General features: G+C 29.1%; 5 protein-coding genes across 5 annotated transcripts; 4 read left to right on the top strand and 1 right to left on the bottom strand.

Moving 5' to 3' along the window:
* The first annotated feature begins 92 nt into the window (after positions 1-92).
* LOC124491348 (KIF-binding protein) lies at positions 93-2,694 on the top strand. Its single transcript, XM_047053976.2, has 3 exons — positions 93-862; positions 933-1,478; positions 1,550-2,694. Exons 2-3 carry the CDS (start codon positions 1,060-1,062, stop codon positions 2,469-2,471), a joined length of 1,341 nt encoding a protein of 446 aa, XP_046909932.2. The 5' UTR covers positions 93-862; positions 933-1,059; the 3' UTR covers positions 2,472-2,694.
* Positions 2,695-2,814: 120 nt separating this feature from the next.
* Positions 2,815-7,190, top strand: LOC124493204 (uncharacterized). The gene is made up of 5 exons (XM_075729642.1): positions 2,815-4,314; positions 4,987-5,186; positions 5,252-5,944; positions 6,015-6,131; positions 6,187-7,190. Exons 2-5 carry the CDS (start codon positions 5,054-5,056, stop codon positions 7,011-7,013), a joined length of 1,770 nt encoding a protein of 589 aa, XP_075585757.1. The 5' UTR covers positions 2,815-4,314; positions 4,987-5,053; the 3' UTR covers positions 7,014-7,190.
* Positions 7,191-7,752: 562 nt separating this feature from the next.
* Positions 7,753-9,267, top strand: LOC124491393 (uncharacterized). The gene is made up of 4 exons (XM_047054025.2): positions 7,753-8,229; positions 8,291-8,403; positions 8,460-8,574; positions 8,640-9,267. Exons 1-4 carry the CDS (start codon positions 7,818-7,820, stop codon positions 9,113-9,115), a joined length of 1,116 nt encoding a protein of 371 aa, XP_046909981.1. The 5' UTR covers positions 7,753-7,817; the 3' UTR covers positions 9,116-9,267.
* LOC142597421 (uncharacterized) lies at positions 9,268-14,121 on the bottom strand. Its single transcript, XM_075729652.1, has 2 exons — positions 14,069-14,121; positions 9,268-9,634 (listed from the first exon to the last, which is right to left on the bottom strand). Exons 1-2 carry the CDS (start codon positions 14,114-14,116, stop codon positions 9,275-9,277), a joined length of 408 nt encoding a protein of 135 aa, XP_075585767.1. The 5' UTR covers positions 14,117-14,121; the 3' UTR covers positions 9,268-9,274.
* LOC142597490 (uncharacterized) lies at positions 11,589-12,214 on the top strand. The gene is made up of 2 exons (XM_075730649.1): positions 11,589-11,721; positions 11,802-12,214. The coding sequence occupies exons 1-2, from the start codon at positions 11,625-11,627 to the stop codon at positions 12,119-12,121; spliced, it is 417 nt and encodes a 138-aa protein (XP_075586764.1). The 5' UTR covers positions 11,589-11,624; the 3' UTR covers positions 12,122-12,214.
* Positions 14,122-21,870: the final 7,749 nt, after the last annotated feature.

Below are 21,870 nucleotides of genomic sequence, written 5' to 3'. Positions count from 1 at the left end.
TTCATTGTTTCTCAGATTTTATTGCTGCTATCAAATACTCGAATGCCGCTACTATTTTTTTTTTTTATGAAAAACCCAAAAAATTTGAACAACAAAAATCACTCTCTTCGAAACGAATATCGCTCAATCTAAAAATGAATCCGGGTTTCAAATGATACCCGAAATCGATGATAATAAAATAACACTAAATCAATAAGTATTCAAATATTCAACCTGCGCTTGCGTTGTTAGTGTTTACCGAAACTAAAAAAAAAACGAAAATTAGTGGTAAAAAAGGAACGAACGTTACAATCGATTATATCGTTGTTTATGGTGTTTTGATTATTTTTAAGAATAACATGACAAAAATTTGTTGATTTGCATAACGTAAATGCCTTATTTGTGGAATTTAATAATATGGATTATTTATCATTCAACGATTGGCTTTCATCGATCCAACAAACTTTCAATAATCTATTGGAAGATAAATCTCAACGTCAAGTTTTGAAATCGCTTGAAAATCTATTGAAACTATCGGAAAATATTGATGATGATCAAAAGTCAGATCGTTATTGGCTTTTATTATGGTATATTCATTTGAAAATTTATAAAATTCATTGTGAACATGGAGATTTTGTTACTGCAAAAAAACATCTCCAAGAATGTAAGAAATTTTTGCTTATACAATTCCCGTATTTTGGTTTGGTTATCGATGATCCAGAATTAGTATCATCATTCGATACTTCAATGCGTAATCCATTCGTTAGCCTTTTGATCAATTTCTATAATCAAATCTTTAGTCAAACATTAATTGATAATATCGGTAAAAATTTCAACTTCTTAAATGTTATATCGAACAAGTGGAAATATTATTTCATGAATGGTAATGATATTTTTAATCAATTTTTTAAGATTATCCAGATTAATAATTAAATTTCATTTTAAATTATCAGGAATAATCAGAATCCACATCCAGCTGTGATAGGATTCGATGACATATTGAAACTTGATGATCATATTATAACTTTGCAACAAATCATTGATAGTTTTCCTACCGGATTGGAAGATGATCAAAAGCGGATGTATAGTATTTTTCTTACCTCATTGGAGCTAGCTGCACAATTTTATCAAGAAATGGAAATGTCCGAAGATGCATCACGCTATTGTTATGATTCATTACGATTTGAATATCATTTGCTGAATACACAATTAACTAAAGTTGATCATATTGAATGGGCATTAAACATGGCTACATTGTCTCAATTTTATATTGAAAAAAAACAATTCCAATTAGGTAGTCATATGATATCTTGTGCACGTAAAGTTCTGAATGAAACTGACGAACAAATCAAACAAAAAGAACCTGATAGTTACAATAAGGCTCATGCCGATTTAGACATAATCGAAGTAAAATATTGTCTGTTTTTATTCGATTTTAGTCAAGAAATGAAGGAAAAATCTGATTATAAAATCCAACCAGAATCTAATCATCAACCAAAGTAAGTTTATTGATAACAATAGTTTATGATAAAAATTTAAACTAATTTTAATACATTTATTTTGTAAATAGAAAATTTCTTCTCAACGATCCAGATGTGCAAAAACTTGATGCTCAATTTCCTAGATTTCCAATCTGTGATTATAAACAAGCCAAGATAGTATATCAATATGCATTGGATGCCATTGAGCGAGCAAAAAAATTTTTCACCATTAATGAAAGGTGTTCGGATCATATAAATTGTTGTTTCGATCATTGTTCCATTTATGGATCGATGATACCGTTTCTTGAGGATATCGATTCTCGTTGTAAGATGAACAAAAGACGTATCGATATGTTTGAAAGATTACTTAAAGAAATTAGTCCTGATCATTTCATTAAATATCATCGGAAATTATTAATGTATATTGCTGATTTTTATGTAACTCAAGTTTCATTAAAAATGAAACAATATGTACAAAAACATCGACAAAATCGACAGGAAATTAAAAATATTGATATCCGTTCTGCTGGCAAGGAAATGGTTTCTGATGAACAAGAAGAAATGAATACGAAAAAACAATTGGATTATGAAAAAAATGTACATGTTATGGAAAAAATTAATGTTTTAACAACAAGATCGATTCTTTATTTTTATCGATTTTTATGTACTTTTAGTGAATTCAATGTGGATAAATCGAAAAAAATTCCTGAAACAGTGGATCAATTGATTCTATATCCATTACCAAAAATAATCAAAGATGAAGAATATGTTCAACCAATATTGTTAGCCTATATGATGATTGGTAAAATGCATACAAAATTTGTCCAATTTGATGTTAAACAACAGCAACGGCTATGGTTAATCTGTGAAAAATATCATTTGGAAATAAAATCTTATCTAGATCGTAATGTTGAACATTGTGAAAAATATTTTCGAGAATTTCATCAACAATTATTGGAATTCCTAGATTTAATACCGGTGAAAATTGAATCACTTCAATTAATGGAATGAAAAGAAAATGTTTATCGTTATCATGGATTTGGAATTTGGCCTACAAAAAATTTACTCATTCATAATTGTCAACCGATTCCATTTTATTTTCAACAATAATCTAAACAAAACAAAATAAAAAACATTTATTCAGTCAATCAATCATTATTCATTCGTTGATTTAAAAATTTTTTCGAAAAAAAAGGCAAAAAATAAATTCATCAACCCGTTTAATCAAAATAAATAACAATTTCCAAATATTGTAATCTTTTTATTCAACGAAATTGATGTCAAATTTGTCCTAAATTGTGTCATGTTTTGGTGGCCGAAAAAAAAACATTGAATATTTTGTTTTTGATATATAAAACCAGATCATCAGAAAATATTCATTCATTGAATATTTTCTACCAAAAGTCAGGTGTTTGTGCATTTTCTTTTGTTACAAATCATTATTTGTGTCTATGTTTGTACAAATGTTTATAGCATTTTCATACATTCATTTAGTCTGGCAATCCTATACATCGACCAACCGAAACAATGTATGGGGGACATGACGATTATCATCGATTTTTGTTGTTGTTGTTGTTGTTGATATTGTGATAATTCAATTTCAAATGTCTGTCATGTCTATTTATTCATTCATGAATTTTATTCATTCGACCACAACCACAGCAAACAATTTCATTGAAATTTGTTTTTTTTTTTTTGGACCATATTTAAACGGCTAAAAATTTGATTCTCAATGATGATTTTGGTGATGATGTGCATCTGACATTGTACGAGTTTTATTTCATTTTTTTTTGTTGTAAATATTGCTTCAATGGCTGCCTAGAATGTAATTTGTTCGTTTTCTTTGTTTACCAATGTTGTATACAAAGTGTGTGTGTGTGTGTGTTTGATTGGATGAACTTTGACCGTCTCGATATAATTCGTATATTTATGTATATGTGCATGAATGCATTTGCAATGATAATAATAATAATATTTTTTCAATGATAACTTTCAAAGTTGATGCCAAATAAAATTCCATATTTTCAAAGTTCTTTGACTTTCATTTTCAATCATTCTTTTGTTTGATGAATTATGATTAATGAATGCATATGTGCATTGGATTCTTGATTTCTTGTCAATCTTTCAACCACATCAAAATTTATTTATTCATTTTTCTTGGTTACCGTGAGATTTGTTCATTTTTTTTATCAACTACAGACAACAACAATAACAACAATCAAAAAAAAAATTTGTCACAGCATGCATTCTATTTTGACCATCGTTGTATTCATCATATGACAATCGTCGTTGTTTGGTTGTTTGTAATGAATTTTATTCATACAAAACAAAAAAAACAACAAATAAATAAATCTTGATCATTTTAAAAATTATTTTCGTGTCTACATCATCATCATTTAACTAAATGAAAATTAATTGTTTCAAAACGATTTTTTTTAGTGAAATCATTCTACCCCAACCAGTCAGAACAACAACAACAAAAAAAATAGTAATATCATGTTATGGTGGAAGTAAAAAAAAACAAAACCTTACAAACGGTTCTGATAATAATAATAATAATTTGTGAATGACATTATCAACGATCAATGTTCTCATCCTATATCGTCTACCTGTTCTGTTTGCACCAAAGATCGAACAAAAAAAACACCGGAAGAATTGTCATACTAATAATTTTATCATTCAATCGAATCGAATCAAAATCGAATTGAATTTTTCTCATCATTATTCATTCTTTGTTTTGTTTTCTTTTTTTTTTGATATATAGGAATCACACAGGTGTTAATATACTAGGGTGAATGATCATTTTGTCCATCGATATTGATACGCCTTTTTGTTGTTCTGTAAACGTGTGTGTGTGTATGTATCAAGAAATAATTATTGATTCTTCGAACACACACACACACACTATTGATATTATCATTTTATCAGTGATTTGATTTATCGTTTATGTCCACTGAAATTTAGTTTTTTGTTTGTCTATTTTATCCTGTACAAGCTTGTGTTTGAATACAAACACACACACACACACCATACCTAAAACTACCCAACAAAACCAGAAAAAAAACGACAAAATTTTTTTTCTCGTACATAAATATAATTGACCGTAAAGACAAAAAAAAACAGAAACAGAAACAAATAGAAGAATAGTTAGAACATTTTCGGTGTCGGTGAATGATTTGTTCAATTTGGTCGTCGTCGTCGTTGGTAGGTTGGTTGTTGGTTGATGGTGTCTGGTGAATATTAATATACCGCACACGTCCATTTTTTTCATCATCATCATCATAATCATTGTAGCCGCAATTGATTGTCGACCAGGCTTTATTTTTTGTTTCTCTGATTCAAATTTCCTTTTTTTTTTACTTCATTGTAAGAGAATGAGAGAGAGCAAGAGGTACTGCATCTCTGCATTATCATCATAATTCGTACAAATCATATAACACGAACACAACAACAATTGATTCATAGGGATTTTTTTTTTTTTTTTTTTTTGGTTTGTAATTTGAACAACAAATTCATTTGTGTAAAGTGAATGGTGACAATCTTTTTTTTCTCCATAAAATTTAATTCAACAAACAAACAAACAAGAAATAAAAATGCAAGTTTCATCTTGGATAATGATACTTAAAGCATACAATTGGCTATTACTTATTTTGGCTTGCCAATGTCGACCAAATTTAATTCTAGCCAATCGTTTTGCATCACATCGTACACGTTTACTTGATACAGGTTTGAAAAAAAAATTCGATATAATTGATAAATATTAATGTTTTTTGTTTTCTCCGTCACTATAGAACAAATTTATAAGGATCGTCCAAAACCAGTATATAATCCAAATGGAAATGGATTTGACGTAAATCGTCGTTCATTTCAAGAATCATCGGATATTCATCCATATCAACATAATGTTGGAAAATTATTTCCTGATAATAGTAATGTTCATTTATCATCAGCACCATCATCATCATCATCATCATCATCATCTGTATCAGATAATCGTGAACATCATCATCAACAAAAATTCTTTACAATTTTAAATAACAATAAAAATGAAATAGAAGATGATGATGATTATATGGATGAAATTGGCCACGGTTGTATGGCACCTGATCAACGGCAAGGAACTTGTTATGAAGCATCCATATGTGCTGAAAGAGGTGGAATACCGATGGGTCGTTGTGGTGGTTCGAAAAATGGTCATGTTTGTTGCCTATTCGAAGTGACCTGTTCGCAAACAATACGTGAACGTCATGTTTATTTTCGTAATCCAAATTTTCCTTATTCATATGATGGCCAAAGAATTTGTCGTGCTAAGATCCAAAAACTTGATTCATCAAACACTGTTTGTCAATTGAAATTAACATTCGATCAATTTGATATTGCCAAACCAATTGAAGGAAATTGTACACAGGATTCATTCTTAATATCTGGCCAGAATGAAAACAATATTGTTCCACGTATTTGTGGTCATAATAATGGACAGCATTGTAAGTGTTGCATATATGCACATGATATTAACTTTCTAATGAATTTTTTTTTATTCATTTTCAATTAAAGATTACATTGGTGTTGATGAATCCGGTATGGTTACATTGCATATGGTTTTCCGTGGTGATTATCCACGAAAATTCGATATTCACATTGAACAAATTGATTGTGGATCACGAAAAAGTGGTAATATATTTAAAATGATGGTGAATTAACAGAACTCAAAATGTTTTTTTTCCAGCTCCAGCACATTGTTTACAATACTATGAAGGAACACAGGGAACAATCAAAAGTTTTAATTATGATTCTGATGAGTTGGCTAATCGTAATGATTTATCCAATGTTCTAAATGAAGGTTATCCAAACAATGTTGATTATATGATTTGTATAAGAAAAGAAACAGGATTCTGTTCCATTTCCTATGAATTTATGTCTGATCCAAGTGGTGCCGTGTTTCCATTCTCTGTTGGTCTATCATCAAATCAATTTAGTAAACGTATTGGATTACATCAAACTGATGATTATGGACGATGGACAACAGGAAAAATGTATTCAACAGTACAAACAACACAATGTGATGATGATTATCTGATTGTAAGCGGAACAAAAGTTTGTACAAAAATTGTCGATTCCCTTGATGATCAATCAAATAATTCAGCCAAAGAAAATATTGAACCAACGGAACCATCATCATCATTATCATCGTTAGAAGATTTAATAACACCAGGAAATATAAGTGAAAATCGGCCAAATCGTAAAAATGGACATGATAATCGTAATGGTGATCTATTGGAACATTTAGGTTCAGATTTATCCGGTGAAGTGGAAGAACTTCGTCGACATCATCGTCAGGTAGAATTATTTAAAGACGTACTTACACGACGTTATCGTTGGATGATGTCATCACCAATGATTCTTCGTAAAGATTCTCTTAAACGTTTACATCAAAATTATTTGATGACAACGGATTCAACACCAGGACCATTTCAATTACGATTCGTATCGAATAGTGTTAACAATGCTAAAGGATTCTATTTGGCTTATCGACAAAATCCATGCAAAATGTAAACATGAAACGGTTTTTTTATCAAAAACAAAACAAAAAAAAATTTTTTTTCCAAACAATTTTTCCGGGATCGGGGTTTCCTTTTTTTTACATAGTAATTTTTTTTTCTTCTTTCTTCTTTTGAAATGAATTATGATTTTTTTTTCAATTTTATTTTTCGAAAACGACGAAATAAAGAACTGGTCATTTGAAGAATTTTTTTTTTAAAAAAAAACGATAACGATTTTTGAAAACAAGTTTTTCAATTTCAAATGAAGAAAATTTGAAAGATAAATTGTCGTTTCACTTTTTTTTCTATCTGATGCGGTATTTAATATTTCGATGAAAAAAAAAATTAATCGATGAGGTTCTGGCTAGTTTTTTTCCGTCTTTTTTTTTGGTTGACGAGATCGACGAACCTTGTACATTGTATAATTTGGAACCAAAAACAAAAAAAAAAGATCAAAGGTCATGTCCTTGATTAGATAAATTGGTTTTTTAACCCTTTGATTTGTTTTTTATTTTTTTTTTTTTGCCGTAATGATATGGTATTCATCAATTAATGAGAATTATGGAATCCAATTTAAATGAAGACTACAAAAAAAACTTGATTAATGGAATGACGGTTTTTCCTGTTTTTTTTTAAAAAAAAACTCGGATGAATTCCATAGACATCTAAAACCAGTATTATAATCATTTTCACTTGAATTTTTAAGTGCACTTTTTTTTCTTACACCGAAAGTTGAACTTCAAGTTCTTTGTACTTTGCAAGAGGTTTTCAGTATAAAAACATGAGATATTTGTGGAATAGAATCCATTAATGTATTATGATCTCGACAAAATATAGCTTAAAGATGACTTCGATAAAAATATCGATTTCGTTGGCAACAATTTTGGTCGCGGTTGTGTCGGCAAAAAAACCGAATCCATTACCATCGATACCGGCAAATTCTTCAGTTCTGAATCGTGTTCGTCCAATACCATCGGTCTCAACGACTACGATTGTTTTGCCAACACGATTACCAACATCTTCAACACCAACGGTTCCGGTATCATCGCCATCAACATCAGCATCGCCATCATTATCGGTACCAGAAATTCAATCAATACCAGCTCAATCAGCACCAGCAGTATCGATTCAAGCACCACCACAACCAAGTGGTGATCAAGTGCCACAAGTAGTTATCACAGCGGAACAAGCCACTTTGCTAGATCGTTTTATGGGTCCATACAAACACAGTAAGTGATGCATTTAATTACATTTGATATGAATCGATTTAATTCAATTTTTCATTCTTAGGACGTAATATACGAATATTATATGATGCCGATTTTCAATACAGATGTTTAGATGCAATGAATCGTAAACGTTTGTGGCATGAAAATACTCCACCATTAGTGTTGGGTGATAATGTAAGTTACAAATATTATTGGCAAAAATTTAAAATGAATCGAATTCTTATTAATAGTTTACACAATATACAATTGATCGTGCTTGGAGCATTTTAAGTGATATTGCCGAAGGAAAACGAGAAATCGTTAAAGGTCCATATGCATTTGGCGAGAGTTTTTTCTGGTATTATGGTAAATATTGAAATTTAATCATTTGATTATCAATTCAAACATTTGTTACTGTTGATGATGTTTAGATCCTAAACGTTATCGTGCGGTTGAAGAAGCAATCAACACTTGGTATGATGAGGAACGTCATTATGATTATAGTGAACCAAGATTCTCAGCACGAACCGGTGGTTTCACACAACTAGTATGGCGTGGATCACGTGAAGCGACCTGTGTGAAAATTGAATTTGAAACACCACAGAATTATAAAACTTTGATAGTTGCCAATTTTTGGCCACCTGGTAATGTAAAAGGTGAATTTTCTGCCAACGTAATGCCATTACGTTCAACACGACCTGATATGGTTGAACCACCATCACATAAAAACAAAAGACCATGGCCACGACCACCATATCGGCCAACAACGGAACCACCATCTTATCCTACACATCCATTATTTAATCATGGTGTATATGAAGTACCGCAATCGAAAATCAAAAATCAACACGTAGAAGAAGATCCACATAAAATCGTTGAAGAAACGTTGAAAACAATAAATTATTGAGTGCAGGGGATAAAAATTAAATTAATTCAATTTTCGAAATAATTAATCTTACAAAAAAAAATGATAAATAATATTTCATATTGTATATCAAATTTGATTGGAATTAAAGGGAAAATAAAAATAAAAATTCGCTATTGAAACAAAAGAAAAAATTTATGATCATTGTAATGACGATGATGATGATGATGATGATGATGGTAAATCTTTATCAATTAGATTATTATCAGAAGTAGATGATACGGATGTCGATGAATGATTATCATCATCAATCATTGTGTACAAAGTACAACAGGTTGGATCATCATCATCATCATCTTCGTTTCCATCAAAATTTGATATTCGTATTGGTGACGATTCACATGAAATAGGATCATTATATTTGATTTTGTCATTATTAAAATCAATATTTTCCGATCGATGATGATTATTATCTAGTTGATGGTGACCATTTTGATGTTGTTGATGTTGATGTTGTTCACGTTTTTCTCTGGCTCGACGATTTTGAAACCAAATTCTTACCTAAAAAAAATAAATGAATAAATAGATAGAAATATTGATAATTTTTTTTTTGGTTGCTTTTCCATTCGTAGATAAGAAATAAATCTCGTTTATTTTATGACAATAAATGATGAATGATCATTGTAAATAAGTATTTGACACTGTCTCTCATGGCTAAATTTCATTACCATCATCATTCTTTTTCTGTAAAAGAGAGAAAAAAGAAATCTGATATGACCAATTCTTCTATGAAAAGCTATCGCCACCTGTTAACCACAATGACAACAAAATTAATGATTTTTAATTTCATGGAAAACAATTTCTTTCATTCATTGTGACCAAGGTCTTTGTGTGTGTGTGTGTGTGTGTTTGTTGGTATCCATGATTTAATCATCATTTAATTGTCAATTAAAAAATGAGTTTGAATCCAATCCAAATCCTTTATCCTTTATTTTATTTTGATAATCTGTTCAAATACATTCAAATATTTCATGATTCAGAAACTTTCAATTCGATATATTTATTCACGAGTTCGTGTGTGGGATTAATGTATGATTGATTTGACCAAATTATGTTTTGACTATAGCCTGACATTCAAATACGAGATTCATATCGAAATTTTTTTTTTGAAATTTGGAATTTGAAAAAAATTGTCTGACACAATTGAAAAGTCCTTATTGCATAGCATAAAAATTGAATTGAATAAAGGCCAGGTATTCAGTGTGTGGTTGCTACCATTCAAACAACGATGAAGCAAAAAGAAAAATATGACAATTATGATTGACGCGATAATTGTGATGATGGATTATTTTAGTGTCACCGATAACCGACAACGAATTCAAAGTTGATGTTAGATGATAATGATGATGATGATGATCATCCAACATTATTTTTTTCTGTTAAATATTATGAACTTCCTCCAATGAAAATTTTTGGTTGTTTGTGTGTGTTTGTGTTTCGTTTGTTTTTATCTTATCGATTACGAACGAAGAAAGAAAGAAAAAAAAATCGTCGACGACAACGATGACATTCATTCAATCTTGACCATGATAATAAAGAACACACACACACACACACACACATACATTGCTGGACACACGTACATATATTGGACAAACCTATAGGCATGGCCCATAATCACCTTTTATAAAGCAAAAAAATGATTTATCAACACACACACTGGTGATGTGATCAGATGAATTAAAAATCTGTAATGATCATCATGATGATGATGATCATCATCATCATTATTCTACTATAATCACATTAAATATGGAGAGAGTACTTGTCTGTAAATTAATCAATCTTCTATTTTTCATACAATTCCATCATCATCTAAAAGTCATTCATCTTTCATCATCAAAACAAAAAAAACAAAACCAGTAGTTAGATAAATAGATAAATTGTTTGGCTTCTGATTTTCAATTTGAAAAAAAAATTTAGATTTAAGAAAAAGATAGATTTCTTAATTAATTAATCATTTTTTTTAAAATGTCAACAATGTTTACAGTGTGTGAAGTTTTGTTTAGTTGATAGAATTTGTTGTCATCTTGGTAAAATTATTTTTTAAAAGAATTTTCAATGATTTCCATTTTGGAACAAGAAAAAGAATAAAATAGAACATGAACAACCAAAATAAAATCAAAAAAAAAATGGGCTCATGATCAATGTCATGGAACAATTTTTTTCATTCATTTATTCAGGTGAAAAGTTGAATGATGACAAATATCATTTGTACAAACACACAAAAATATTTAAATGTCGTAATATTTCAATGTCAACCAAAAACAAATATTTCGAATATCAATGATTTACTGATTGATTGATTGACAGATTTAGATTTCGTTTTTTTTCAACAGATAAAATTATTTTCTATTTTTCGATGAAAAATTTTAATTTCTCAATCACAAACAAACCTATGGAGTATAAAAACTGATTCAATCCGTTTGATATTGATCTGATCGAGATTTTTGTTTGTTTTTGCCTCCCCAAAAAAAAATTGCGTGAAAATATGAATATTTCATCATTCTTTTTATTAACAACATTAATAATGGCCACTATCGTTATGATGGTCAACGCTAATTATCCATATCCATATGGTGATAGTGGTAATTGTGATTTTTGAATGATTTTTTTTTTGGTTTTAAAATCCTATCATTTTTTTCCTTTTGATTGTAATATAAAATAGGAATAAGAAGATATGCTCGATATTTACGTGGTCTATTTACACCTCGTCATTATGGTTCTTATGGAAATGGTCCTCAAGGATATCATCATCATGTAAGAGCTAATCCGTATCAACATAATCATGGTCATGGACATGGACATGGAGAAGGTGATGAAGATGAACATTCTCATCATCATCATAATCATCCACATCATCATCATCATCATGGAAATGAAGATGATGAACATGGATATGATAATAATGATGAACATAATGATCATGGTCATGGTACTGGTGGCGATGATGATGGTAATGATGATGATAAATGGGCAAGAAAATAATAATAATTGAATTGAACATAATACAAATGTTCAATGAAATCAATCACATCAATATTGATGAATTTTAATTTCATTTCCATTCACCTCATTTAAACAAACCAATACAAATGACATAATAAAATGAAAAATGAAAAATGAAAATCGATATTCATTCATATGATGCAGAAAAAAGACATATTTTTTGAATCGAAATGAAAAAAAAAAATTCAATTTAATTTATCGAAAAATCTTTGTATTTTTCTTTGTGATTAGTTGTTTGGGAGATATGATGAAAAAAAAGAGCGGGCAAACAAAGAAAGACAAACGACTCTTATCATCAATCCACGAGGAAAAAAAATGGATCAGATCAAATCAATTTTTCGTTGTTGTTGTTGTTGTTGTTGTTATTGTGGTTTGTATTGCAAACCAGATGATTGACGGCTACCGACCCTATACCGTTCGGGTGATCCGATGTATTAATGTCAATCACAAATGAAAAAAAAAGAAACCATAGTCAAAGGTACAACAAATACAACACTACTGTTTTGGTTGCCGAGGCTATTGAAATTGAATAATCATCATCCGATCCGGATCTATATGTTTTTTTTTCATTTGACAATCATCAATTATTAAACTCTGTATATACTACCTCTATTGTCTAGCATTTTTTTTGTTCATGTTGAATTCCAATTTTTTTTTTTTTTTTGATAATAATAACAATAAGTTCAGTAATCAATATCATGTAAATCGATTATTATTATTTTCACCAATAATGTGGCCACAGACAGACAGTCAAAGAGAACGAGAAAGACTTATTGTCAACACATGAAACGCATATTTACTACCGGACCAAAGCAATATTTCGATAGCAACCAAAAAAAATGAACCAGATAAAAAAAAAATTATCCCGTATTGTGTGTGCGTGTCTATTATTTGTAATCGATCATTACAAAAAAAATAATTGTAATATAATTGACATTGAAGATCAACAAACAAACAAACAAAAAAAAACCGGCCCAGTAAAAATATTGCTGCTTGTCGGCTGCTTTTGCTTTCGTTTTTTTCTACCATTTTGGTTCATTAAAGGATTAAATGATGGTTGATTTATCTCACTTTATTTGCGACTAGAGAAAAAAAAACAAACATTGCAACTTACTAAAAGTTTATTTTATTTTTTTTTATCAAATTTAAAAATCATTTGTTATCGACAGTGGACAATTTTGATAACTTTATTTTGTTTGTTTGAATGCGAAAATACAGAAAAAAATACTAATCAGCCATATGACCAGCAAATAGAAAAAAAAGCCGCAACCGACGACAAATGGACAAGGTTAATTTGTAGCCAAATTTTTTTTTCATACACATAATCCTCTTTTGTATATATTGACGAAAACATACAACGATAATTATCATTGAATTAATGATTGGTCAGAACAAAAAAAAAGAAAAGAAAATCCCAATCTTTAATTAACCATTATTATTATAATGATGATGATGATGATGAACGGGATTGATGAAAATGTACACATTGTTCACATTTCGTTTATTATTATTCGCGGATAAAAAACACTGGATTATGGCATTAAATTAATTCAATTGTCATTGACGGTCAATTCGACAGAATCATGTTTGTCTGTCTGTTTGTATGTTTGTTCAGCTGATTTGATATACTAATACTAAAATCGAAAACTTGGACAAGAAAAAAATGGACGCATAACTAATCATGGGAAAAAAACGATATATGACACAAACACACACACACACACACACAAATGATGAAAACAATTTAATAATAATCTCAATTTTCGAGTAATTAAGACTAATTTCATAATGTGGAACACATCAAAGCTAATTTATTATACCTGTGTGTACAGTCTGTGTGTTTACAGTGAGTATACGAACTAATTATAGAATCGATGTGACAAATAGACATTCAGAAGATGAAAGAAACAAAAAATTTCAACTTACTCTTGTATCGCTTAGATTAAGATGTTTAGCCAATTGATTCACTTCCATACTGCTTAAATATTGTGTTTTGTTGAATTTATTCTCCAATTCTTGGACCTGATTCGGTGTGAATGGAATACGTGGTCCACGATTTATTGGTCGTCGTTTCATCAACGATGATGATGATGTAGATGCTGTGAATGAAATTTTTCCACCACCACCATCAGAATTGTCAGATATTATCGGTTCTGATGTTGTTGGTTTTGCTGCCATAGTAAAATCGACAGGTTTCAAATGTTTTTCATCTTTGTTTTTCAATGGGGGAGAAAAATATTTGAAAAATGATTATGGTTTCAAAAATTGATCAAAACTCACTTTTTTCTTCAACAGAATAATATCGGAAAAAATTATACAAAGGTTCTTTCAAATCAACATTTCCATTATCATTGAGCAATTTTGATTGATTATTATATAAATTATGATAATTATTTGATAATTGAGATCGATATGATTCAGATTTTTGATTTTCTTCATTTGATTTTGTCCAATTTAAAATGGATTCAATACTGAAATTGGTTGTTGTTCGATGTGAATGAGAACTAATCGATGGTGTAGGTAGAGAATCATTTAAATGATGATGATGGTGATGATCGTGATGTTGTGGATTATTGGAAAATAAAAATGGCATCATAAGATCCATAATATGATTGGAATGTAAATCATTTTCAAGCCATGATTCAGATTTAGAAATTTTCATTGTTTCCTTTGAGCAATAAATTTTTTGTTTTTGATCAATATCCTTATCCGTCGTTGTTTTCGATGATGATGATGACGATAATTTTTTCGTTGTCGATATTAATGAATCCATGTAATTATGATCATCATCAAAAATAAGTGACGAATGCGAAAAGCGATTTATATTAATTGTAAAATATGAAATTGGTTTGATATGCACACCTAGTTACAATATGGTATCTGCATGCCTGTCTAACTGAAGATTCACATATATTGTCGATGTGTGTGTGTGTGTGTTTTTTTTTTGTCCACACACAGCGATATTTTGATGGATGATATAATTTTGTTATTATTAATTATACTTGAAATTTTATTTACCTGAAAAGAGAAAAAGAAGAACACACACACACACACAGCAATCATTTGTATACAAAATTCAACAAAAAACACACAAACAAACAGTAAAGAGAGTTGTTTTGTTGTTGTTGTCAATGAAGAAAATACGAAAAAAAAGGCCGAACATTCGGATTAATAAGTACGGCCTACTAGCGAAATGGAAAAATAAATAAATAAATATAATATGATTATATGTTGATGTCCAGTGATTATATCATTTTAAATACTATGACCCATCATCAACAATTTATATTCGGGGTTTGTCTACTATTACTGCTAATACATTATATTATAATGTCACATAGGTCAACATGAACCAGATGATAGCCAGAAATCATTTTATTGATTATTATCGATCACTAAAACTTTTCCAAATACATCACCCCTGTTGCTCTGTTATTGAAAGTTTCGCAAATTGTTCATTTTATTAGTAATAATAATACTTAATTGATAAGCGGATAATTCCACATGTGTGTGTGTGTGTGTGCGTAATTCAATCCTTTTTTCTTTCTCTTTTTATTTGAACATTTGAAAAAAAAACTTTAAATTTTTTTTTCAAAATAGTAAATTAGATCATAAATTTTTCAATTAACCTTTTTTTCCTCAACAACCACTAGAAAAAAAAACTTTATCAAGTTAGTCACCAAAAAAAAAAAAAAAAAAAAATTCAATCATTTTTTCTGGTCAGCGATAAATTTAAAGTAACAAACAAACAAAATGAGCAGAACCGTATTAATAGCGTAAAGAGAAGAGAGAGAGAGAGAGAGATGTTTATCATTTTAATTGAATATTAAATTTACTTAAATACAAATCTGGAAATGTATTTATCCTGTGTGTGTGTGTGTGTGCTATATATTCCAAATGATGAAATGAAAATCATTTAATTAGACAGCAGATATTGATTTGAACATTTTTTGTTGTTGTTGTTGTTCTAGACATTTTTTTTCAATACTGAGTGAAATAAATAATAATGATCATCATCATGATAGTAATCTAATAATAAAAAAAATTTTTCAAAATTTCATTTTCAGACATGAATAATGAGTAACAGTTTTTTTTCAGAATCTAAATGTTTAAATTGATTCAATGATGATCATGATGATGATGATAACATAATTGCTTGATTAATTTTGCAACAAATTTTTATCATTGAAAATGATCAATGGAATATTTATATTTTTGATTAACAACAACAACAACGGCGACGACGACGACGACGACGATGAAAAAACTTGTTGCATGTTGTCCGGTGTCAAATGTGGTTAATAGATTTTTTTCTTTTTTTTTTTTGGTCATACATAAACATCTAATCAGATTGTTGATGTTGAAATTGGATTAAGAGAAAAATGAAGAAGAGTTTTTTTCTTTTCATATTTAATTTTTTTTCTATATTTTAAAAAATATTGATCTTTATCGATGAGAATTTTGATTTGATTTTTTTTTTAATTCGTCCAGAAATAGATTATTATTATATGTGTGGATGACATGTATGGTCAACATATGTCATCACTACTAGAGAAAATGATCAGGTCATCATGATATTTATTTTTTTTAATCTTCAATAAATCATCGAAATTCAAATTGGAGTAAATTGAAAGAAATGAAATTTAATATATCGCGCCATTTCACATTTCACACACAAAGTGTATATGTCTCCATCTACATTTCAGAACGTGAAACAATTGCAGGCTATTAAATTCAAACACTAGACGGCATTGCTAGCATATTCTTATTTTTTCACACATTCGAACAAGAAAAAAAACGAATCGTTTTATTTGTTCTTTTCAGTATTTCAATTTTCATTGAATTTTTTTTTCCAAAATTTTCAAAATTCAAATCAACAACTATTCGACAATGATGATAATGACAATGACGATTAGAGAGACATTGTCAACATCGTCTTTATTCAAAAATTGACCTCGATATGCCATTCACCAATCATTGTTTTTTTTTGCATTTTAACTGACCAACACATACACACGAACTAATACATTTCAACCACAAAAAAAAATTGAAAACGAAAAAATTCAAAACAAATCAAAAAAAAAAGTTTTGATGACAGATTTTTTTTTCATTCTCTTGTGTGTTAACCCACCAACCGGAATTGGCATTTCAATAATCAAAAAAAAAAAAAACTTTTTCACACACAAACAACCAAAAAAAAAAAAAAAAATTCAACCCACTATTTTACCCACAATCGTTTCAAATAATGGATAATCATCATCATCATCATCATCATGATCAAAAAAACGATTTATTCGACAGAGAAAAAAAAATCAACTGCATCAATATCATCATCATCATCATTGAATTGTTTGGTATTTTATTCAAAAAAAAAAATAAAAAAAAATACAGACAAACAAAAATGATATTGAAAAGAATGCCGGATCGAAAACGTTTTTATCTTGACTTCCATATTATATGATTATATTGTGTATTTTTGACATTGGAACACACACACACACACACACAACTAGAGAAACAAACTATTCCAGAAAAAAAGAAAAAGATTCTGTTTCTTGTCTACAATAATAATGACAATAACAAATAACGTCGTTTCAATGTCTTCTTTTCTATAACGGCAACCAATTTAGCTTTTGTTTGAATGCTCTATTGTCATCACAATGATGATGATGATGATCAGTCACAGTTTTTATGTTCGTTATTATTGATGATGAACACGATGAAAAAAAAACTATTGCATATCACCAATCTCTATCTATTGTGTGTTTTGTATAAAGTTCTTTGTGAGTACGTTATGTATATATTTATTTAAGAATCAAAAGAATAACCATTTTTTTTGTTACTGCTCGAACAAAAGAATATTCTGTATCAATGACATGAAAACGGCGTGTGTGTGTGTATGTCTTGACTTTCTTTTGATGATGTGGATGATGAAGCATTGTATTATCATCATCATCATCATCATCATCGCCATAAAGTTTAAATGATGATGATGATGATGATGAACCATTGATTGAAATGAAATTCTTCTGTTTTTATTATTATTTTTTTCTGTACCAAAAAAAAAAAAAACAATATGTTTAACACATAGAAACGATGAAAATTAAACTGATGATGATGATGATCATGATGATGATAATGACCACATTTTTTTTTTAAATAAATCTTGTGGTTAATAATGAAAAATTGACCAAAAAAGTTTCAATACACACACACACACACTTGATTTGTTGAAAAAAAGTATTGATTCTTGACCATCAATGAAAGAAAGAGTATCAATTTAGTTAAAGTAGCGTTTTTTTAGCATCAATTTTTCAATTTATAGAAGCATTATGAAATGATCCATTCAATAAATGGAACAATCATCACTCCCTATTATTACTGCTATAATAGTCATTTCGTTTATAGAATTTTAAACAATTTTCAGACAGAAAATTTTTTTTTCTCTTTCTCTCTCTACTGAAATGAACCGTTACTAATGATCGACAGCAAAAAAAAAAAAAATCGATCAATCTTGTTGTTGTTGTTGTTGCTGCTGTAAATGGATCAACTTCCTATTTTATTTCTATTTTGATTCAAAATACAGAATAGACATTAAATGAAAGTGTGTGTGTGGTTTTATACCATGAATTTAATCGATAAAATTCAATTCAATTTAATTTTCATACACACACACACACACTTCTTTTATAACCTACGGGTATTTGCTGTTAATTATCTTTTTTTTTCTTGGGAACAAATGACACACAAATTGATGATCATCAACTTTTTTTTTAATGATCAAAAAAAAAATGATCATTTTCAGTTTATTATTCAATATCGATATCAGTAAAGTTTTCATGAAGTTTTTCTTTTCCATCATTACAATGGATGTAAAAACTGTTATTGGAGTGAAAAAAAAAATTTTTTTAATCGCCTCGAGAACCATTTATCTGAACATTATGTTTCCTTTTCATTTTTTTTTCCACAAATACAACCGCCACCAATAACAACAACAATCGTAAATCACATTTGATTTTGTGTTTATTGAAATTTGAATAAACCTTTGATGTCAATTCCAATCTTTGTATGTGTGTGTGTGTGTGTTTGCATAATAATAATAAAATCATCAAATACGAGAAATGAATGAAAAATACAAATCATCCATGTGTGTGTGTGTGTGTTGATGATGCGATGAACGCGTGTTTATATAAATTTCGTCACTGTTCTATGTTTATTTGTTTGTTTGGTAATTTTGAAGAAAATATACCATCACTACCACCACCACCACCACCCATCATCATCGTTATCATTAATATTAACCGTATCATGCATACGGATATTATTTCGGGTGTGTGTGTGTGTGTGGATAATATACCCTTTTTTTATTATGATTAATGATACCTAACAAACACACACACACACACACATACTCACACAAATACAAAAATACAATCTAATCATTTAGTAGTTTATTCATTCAATCTTGCGTGTACAGAATCGATTCTTACATATATGCACAAAAACGGAAAAAGACAGAGAGAGAGAAGAAGAAAAATAAACAACCAACCAACAACAATAACAACGACAACAACAGGAACTTGATCATAATACTTTCATTTGATTTGTGAATCATTTTGGATCTGGCAAAAAAAAAAATATTAATTTCAAAATCAACAACAGCATTCACATTAAATGAACAAAATATTTGTATAGAATAAATAAATAAAAAAAAAATTCTTGTTTCAAAAAATAAAAAACATAGTCGATTTGCGCAGCTGTTTTGCTGAAACAACAACTAAAGAAAAGTAAAGAACCCACTATGAATTCCGAATCATTTACTTTTTTAGCTTTAGTTATTGATGTTGATGATCGCGTATAACGGTTACTCATAAACTACTATTACATTTATAAAGCGACAAGCTCATCATCATCATCATCATCATCATGATTGTTATATATGGGGATTAAGTATACATGTGCAAAAACACATAACTTGTCAATTGTTTCACGTGTGTGTGTGTGTGTGTGTAAATATATAAAAATGGTAGTATATGTGTCTATTATCATTATATAAAACCGTATGGAAAACAAAACAAAACAAAAAAAAACGTAGCAGGGTGAAAACCCAAAAAAGGGGATCCAAAACATGGCAAAGAATGTGGTCCGTATGCTGCTGCTGCTGCTGCTGCTTGCCATATTTGACTCGACCATAACCGTGATTTGACATCTTTATTATCATTATCTTTTTTCTGTTTCAATTTGTATCTAAAAATGAAAATAGAATGATTTTTTTTTGCTTCTGGTTACTGATTATTCATTGACATCAGATGAAAGAAAACTTTCGAAAAAAAATGTCAATTGATTTTCATCATCAACACAATCAATTGTGACGATTGTGACACTTGTTTCTTTTGAAACATCCAAAAAAAAATCATCATCATTCAAATTACATACAGTTAGAAATTTTCTACTGCTGATTGTTTTTTTTTCATACATTACTTGTGTATTATGATCACGTATACAAAATAAAGTGACAAAAAAAATGAAACTAGAAATCCAATGAACTGAAATCAAACACACACACACACACACACACGCAGAAATACATTTGTATTCGATACAATATTCGGACACAGGTTTTTTTTTTGCTATTGTTTGATTCAATATCTATCAATCGATCGATTGATTATTTCGTTTTCTATCAAATGACCACCAGATTATTAATGTTGAACATATTTGTCAAAAAAAAAAAAAAAAAAATTTACAAAACAAGAAAAAAAATATGTATTTCTTGTTTATTTTCATAGTCAATGAAAAAGATTTTTTTTTTATTTATTTGCCGACAATGTTTGTCGGCAAAAAAAAAATTAACACAAATCACCACAATCACAAAAATAGAAAGAGAATATATATTGGATTTCTCATTCTTTTCTAGTAGTAGTAGTTGTTGCCAATAATAACTGGATTAACACAAACTTTTTTAGAAAAAAAAATGAAAAAAAAGTCTCAAAAGCATGTTATAAATATGTCTAACAAATTAAATGGATACTTTTTGTTGATCTACAAACACATAATATGGTATAAATTTTTCTGCTCTCTGCTTTCTTCTAGTTATTTTTTTTCTTGTAGGAAAAAAAAGGTAAATGAAAGAAAAAAGTACCAAAAATCCAAAACCAGAAAAAGCCGAATACGTTAACAAATTATTCGCTTATTAAAAAATAAATATTAGAAATAAAAAGTGGAAAGTTGGAAAAAAAAGTGCGGCAAACGAAAGAAATTCTCTTTCACTCTCTCTCTCTCTCTTTATTGATTTAAGGATAAATTGCACACCAGCATACACACACACACACACATTATCGAATCGAACACCTGCGAATTAAGAGAAAATTGACAACAACAAGAAAAAAAAATTTTGAAGTGTGAATCTACATGAAACACCGAAAGTCAAAAATTTTATTTCGGGCCATCATTTACATTGAATGAGTGAGTAAAAGAGAGAGAGAGAGAGACACTTGGCACACTCTCGAACCTGTATCGATATATAAATACCAATAACAATGGAATGAAAAAGAAAAATCTAACCGTATATATCAAAGAAGAAAAAAAAAGAAAAATCTTTCTGATTCAATATATCGATTACACTTCAATTAGATCATTTCTATTCTATTAAATAATACAATAGGGTCATATATATAGAGAAAAAGAACCTGATATTGATATTTATTCCAAAGGTGAAGGTGGTGGTG

This window comes from Dermatophagoides farinae, chromosome 1 (genome assembly GCF_024713945.1).
Source record: "Dermatophagoides farinae isolate YC_2012a chromosome 1, ASM2471394v1, whole genome shotgun sequence".
Lineage (NCBI taxonomy): Eukaryota > Metazoa > Arthropoda > Arachnida > Sarcoptiformes > Pyroglyphidae > Dermatophagoides > Dermatophagoides farinae.
This window is presented reverse-complemented; position numbering and strand designations above follow the sequence as displayed.

Bases quoted from the DNA above. Each gene is read 5' to 3' on its own strand.
- LOC124493204 (XM_075729642.1), top strand. From the start codon at position 5,054: ATGCAAGTTTCATCTTGGATAATGATACTTAAAGCATACAATTGGCTA. The intron at 5,945-6,014 runs GTAAGTGTTGCA...TTTCAATTAAAG, and splicing joins TCATAATAATGGACAGCATT to ATTACATTGGTGTTGATGAA. The intron at 6,132-6,186 runs GTAATATATTTA...TTTTTTTTCCAG, and splicing joins TTGTGGATCACGAAAAAGTG to CTCCAGCACATTGTTTACAA.
- LOC142597421 (XM_075729652.1), bottom strand. From the start codon at position 14,116: ATGGAAGTGAATCAATTGGCTAAACATCTTAATCTAAGCGATACAAGA. The intron at 9,635-14,068 runs GTAAGTTGAAAT...TATTTTTTTTAG, and splicing joins TTAATCTAAGCGATACAAGA to GTAAGAATTTGGTTTCAAAA.
- LOC142597490 (XM_075730649.1), top strand. From the start codon at position 11,625: ATGAATATTTCATCATTCTTTTTATTAACAACATTAATAATGGCCACT. The intron at 11,722-11,801 runs GTAATTGTGATT...AATATAAAATAG, and splicing joins ATATCCATATGGTGATAGTG to GAATAAGAAGATATGCTCGA.
- LOC124491348 (XM_047053976.2), top strand. From the start codon at position 1,060: ATGTATAGTATTTTTCTTACCTCATTGGAGCTAGCTGCACAATTTTAT. The intron at 1,479-1,549 runs GTAAGTTTATTG...TTTTGTAAATAG, and splicing joins GAATCTAATCATCAACCAAA to AAAATTTCTTCTCAACGATC.
- LOC124491393 (XM_047054025.2), top strand. From the start codon at position 7,818: ATGATCTCGACAAAATATAGCTTAAAGATGACTTCGATAAAAATATCG. The intron at 8,230-8,290 runs GTAAGTGATGCA...TTTCATTCTTAG, and splicing joins TATGGGTCCATACAAACACA to GACGTAATATACGAATATTA. The intron at 8,575-8,639 runs GTAAATATTGAA...GATGATGTTTAG, and splicing joins GAGTTTTTTCTGGTATTATG to ATCCTAAACGTTATCGTGCG.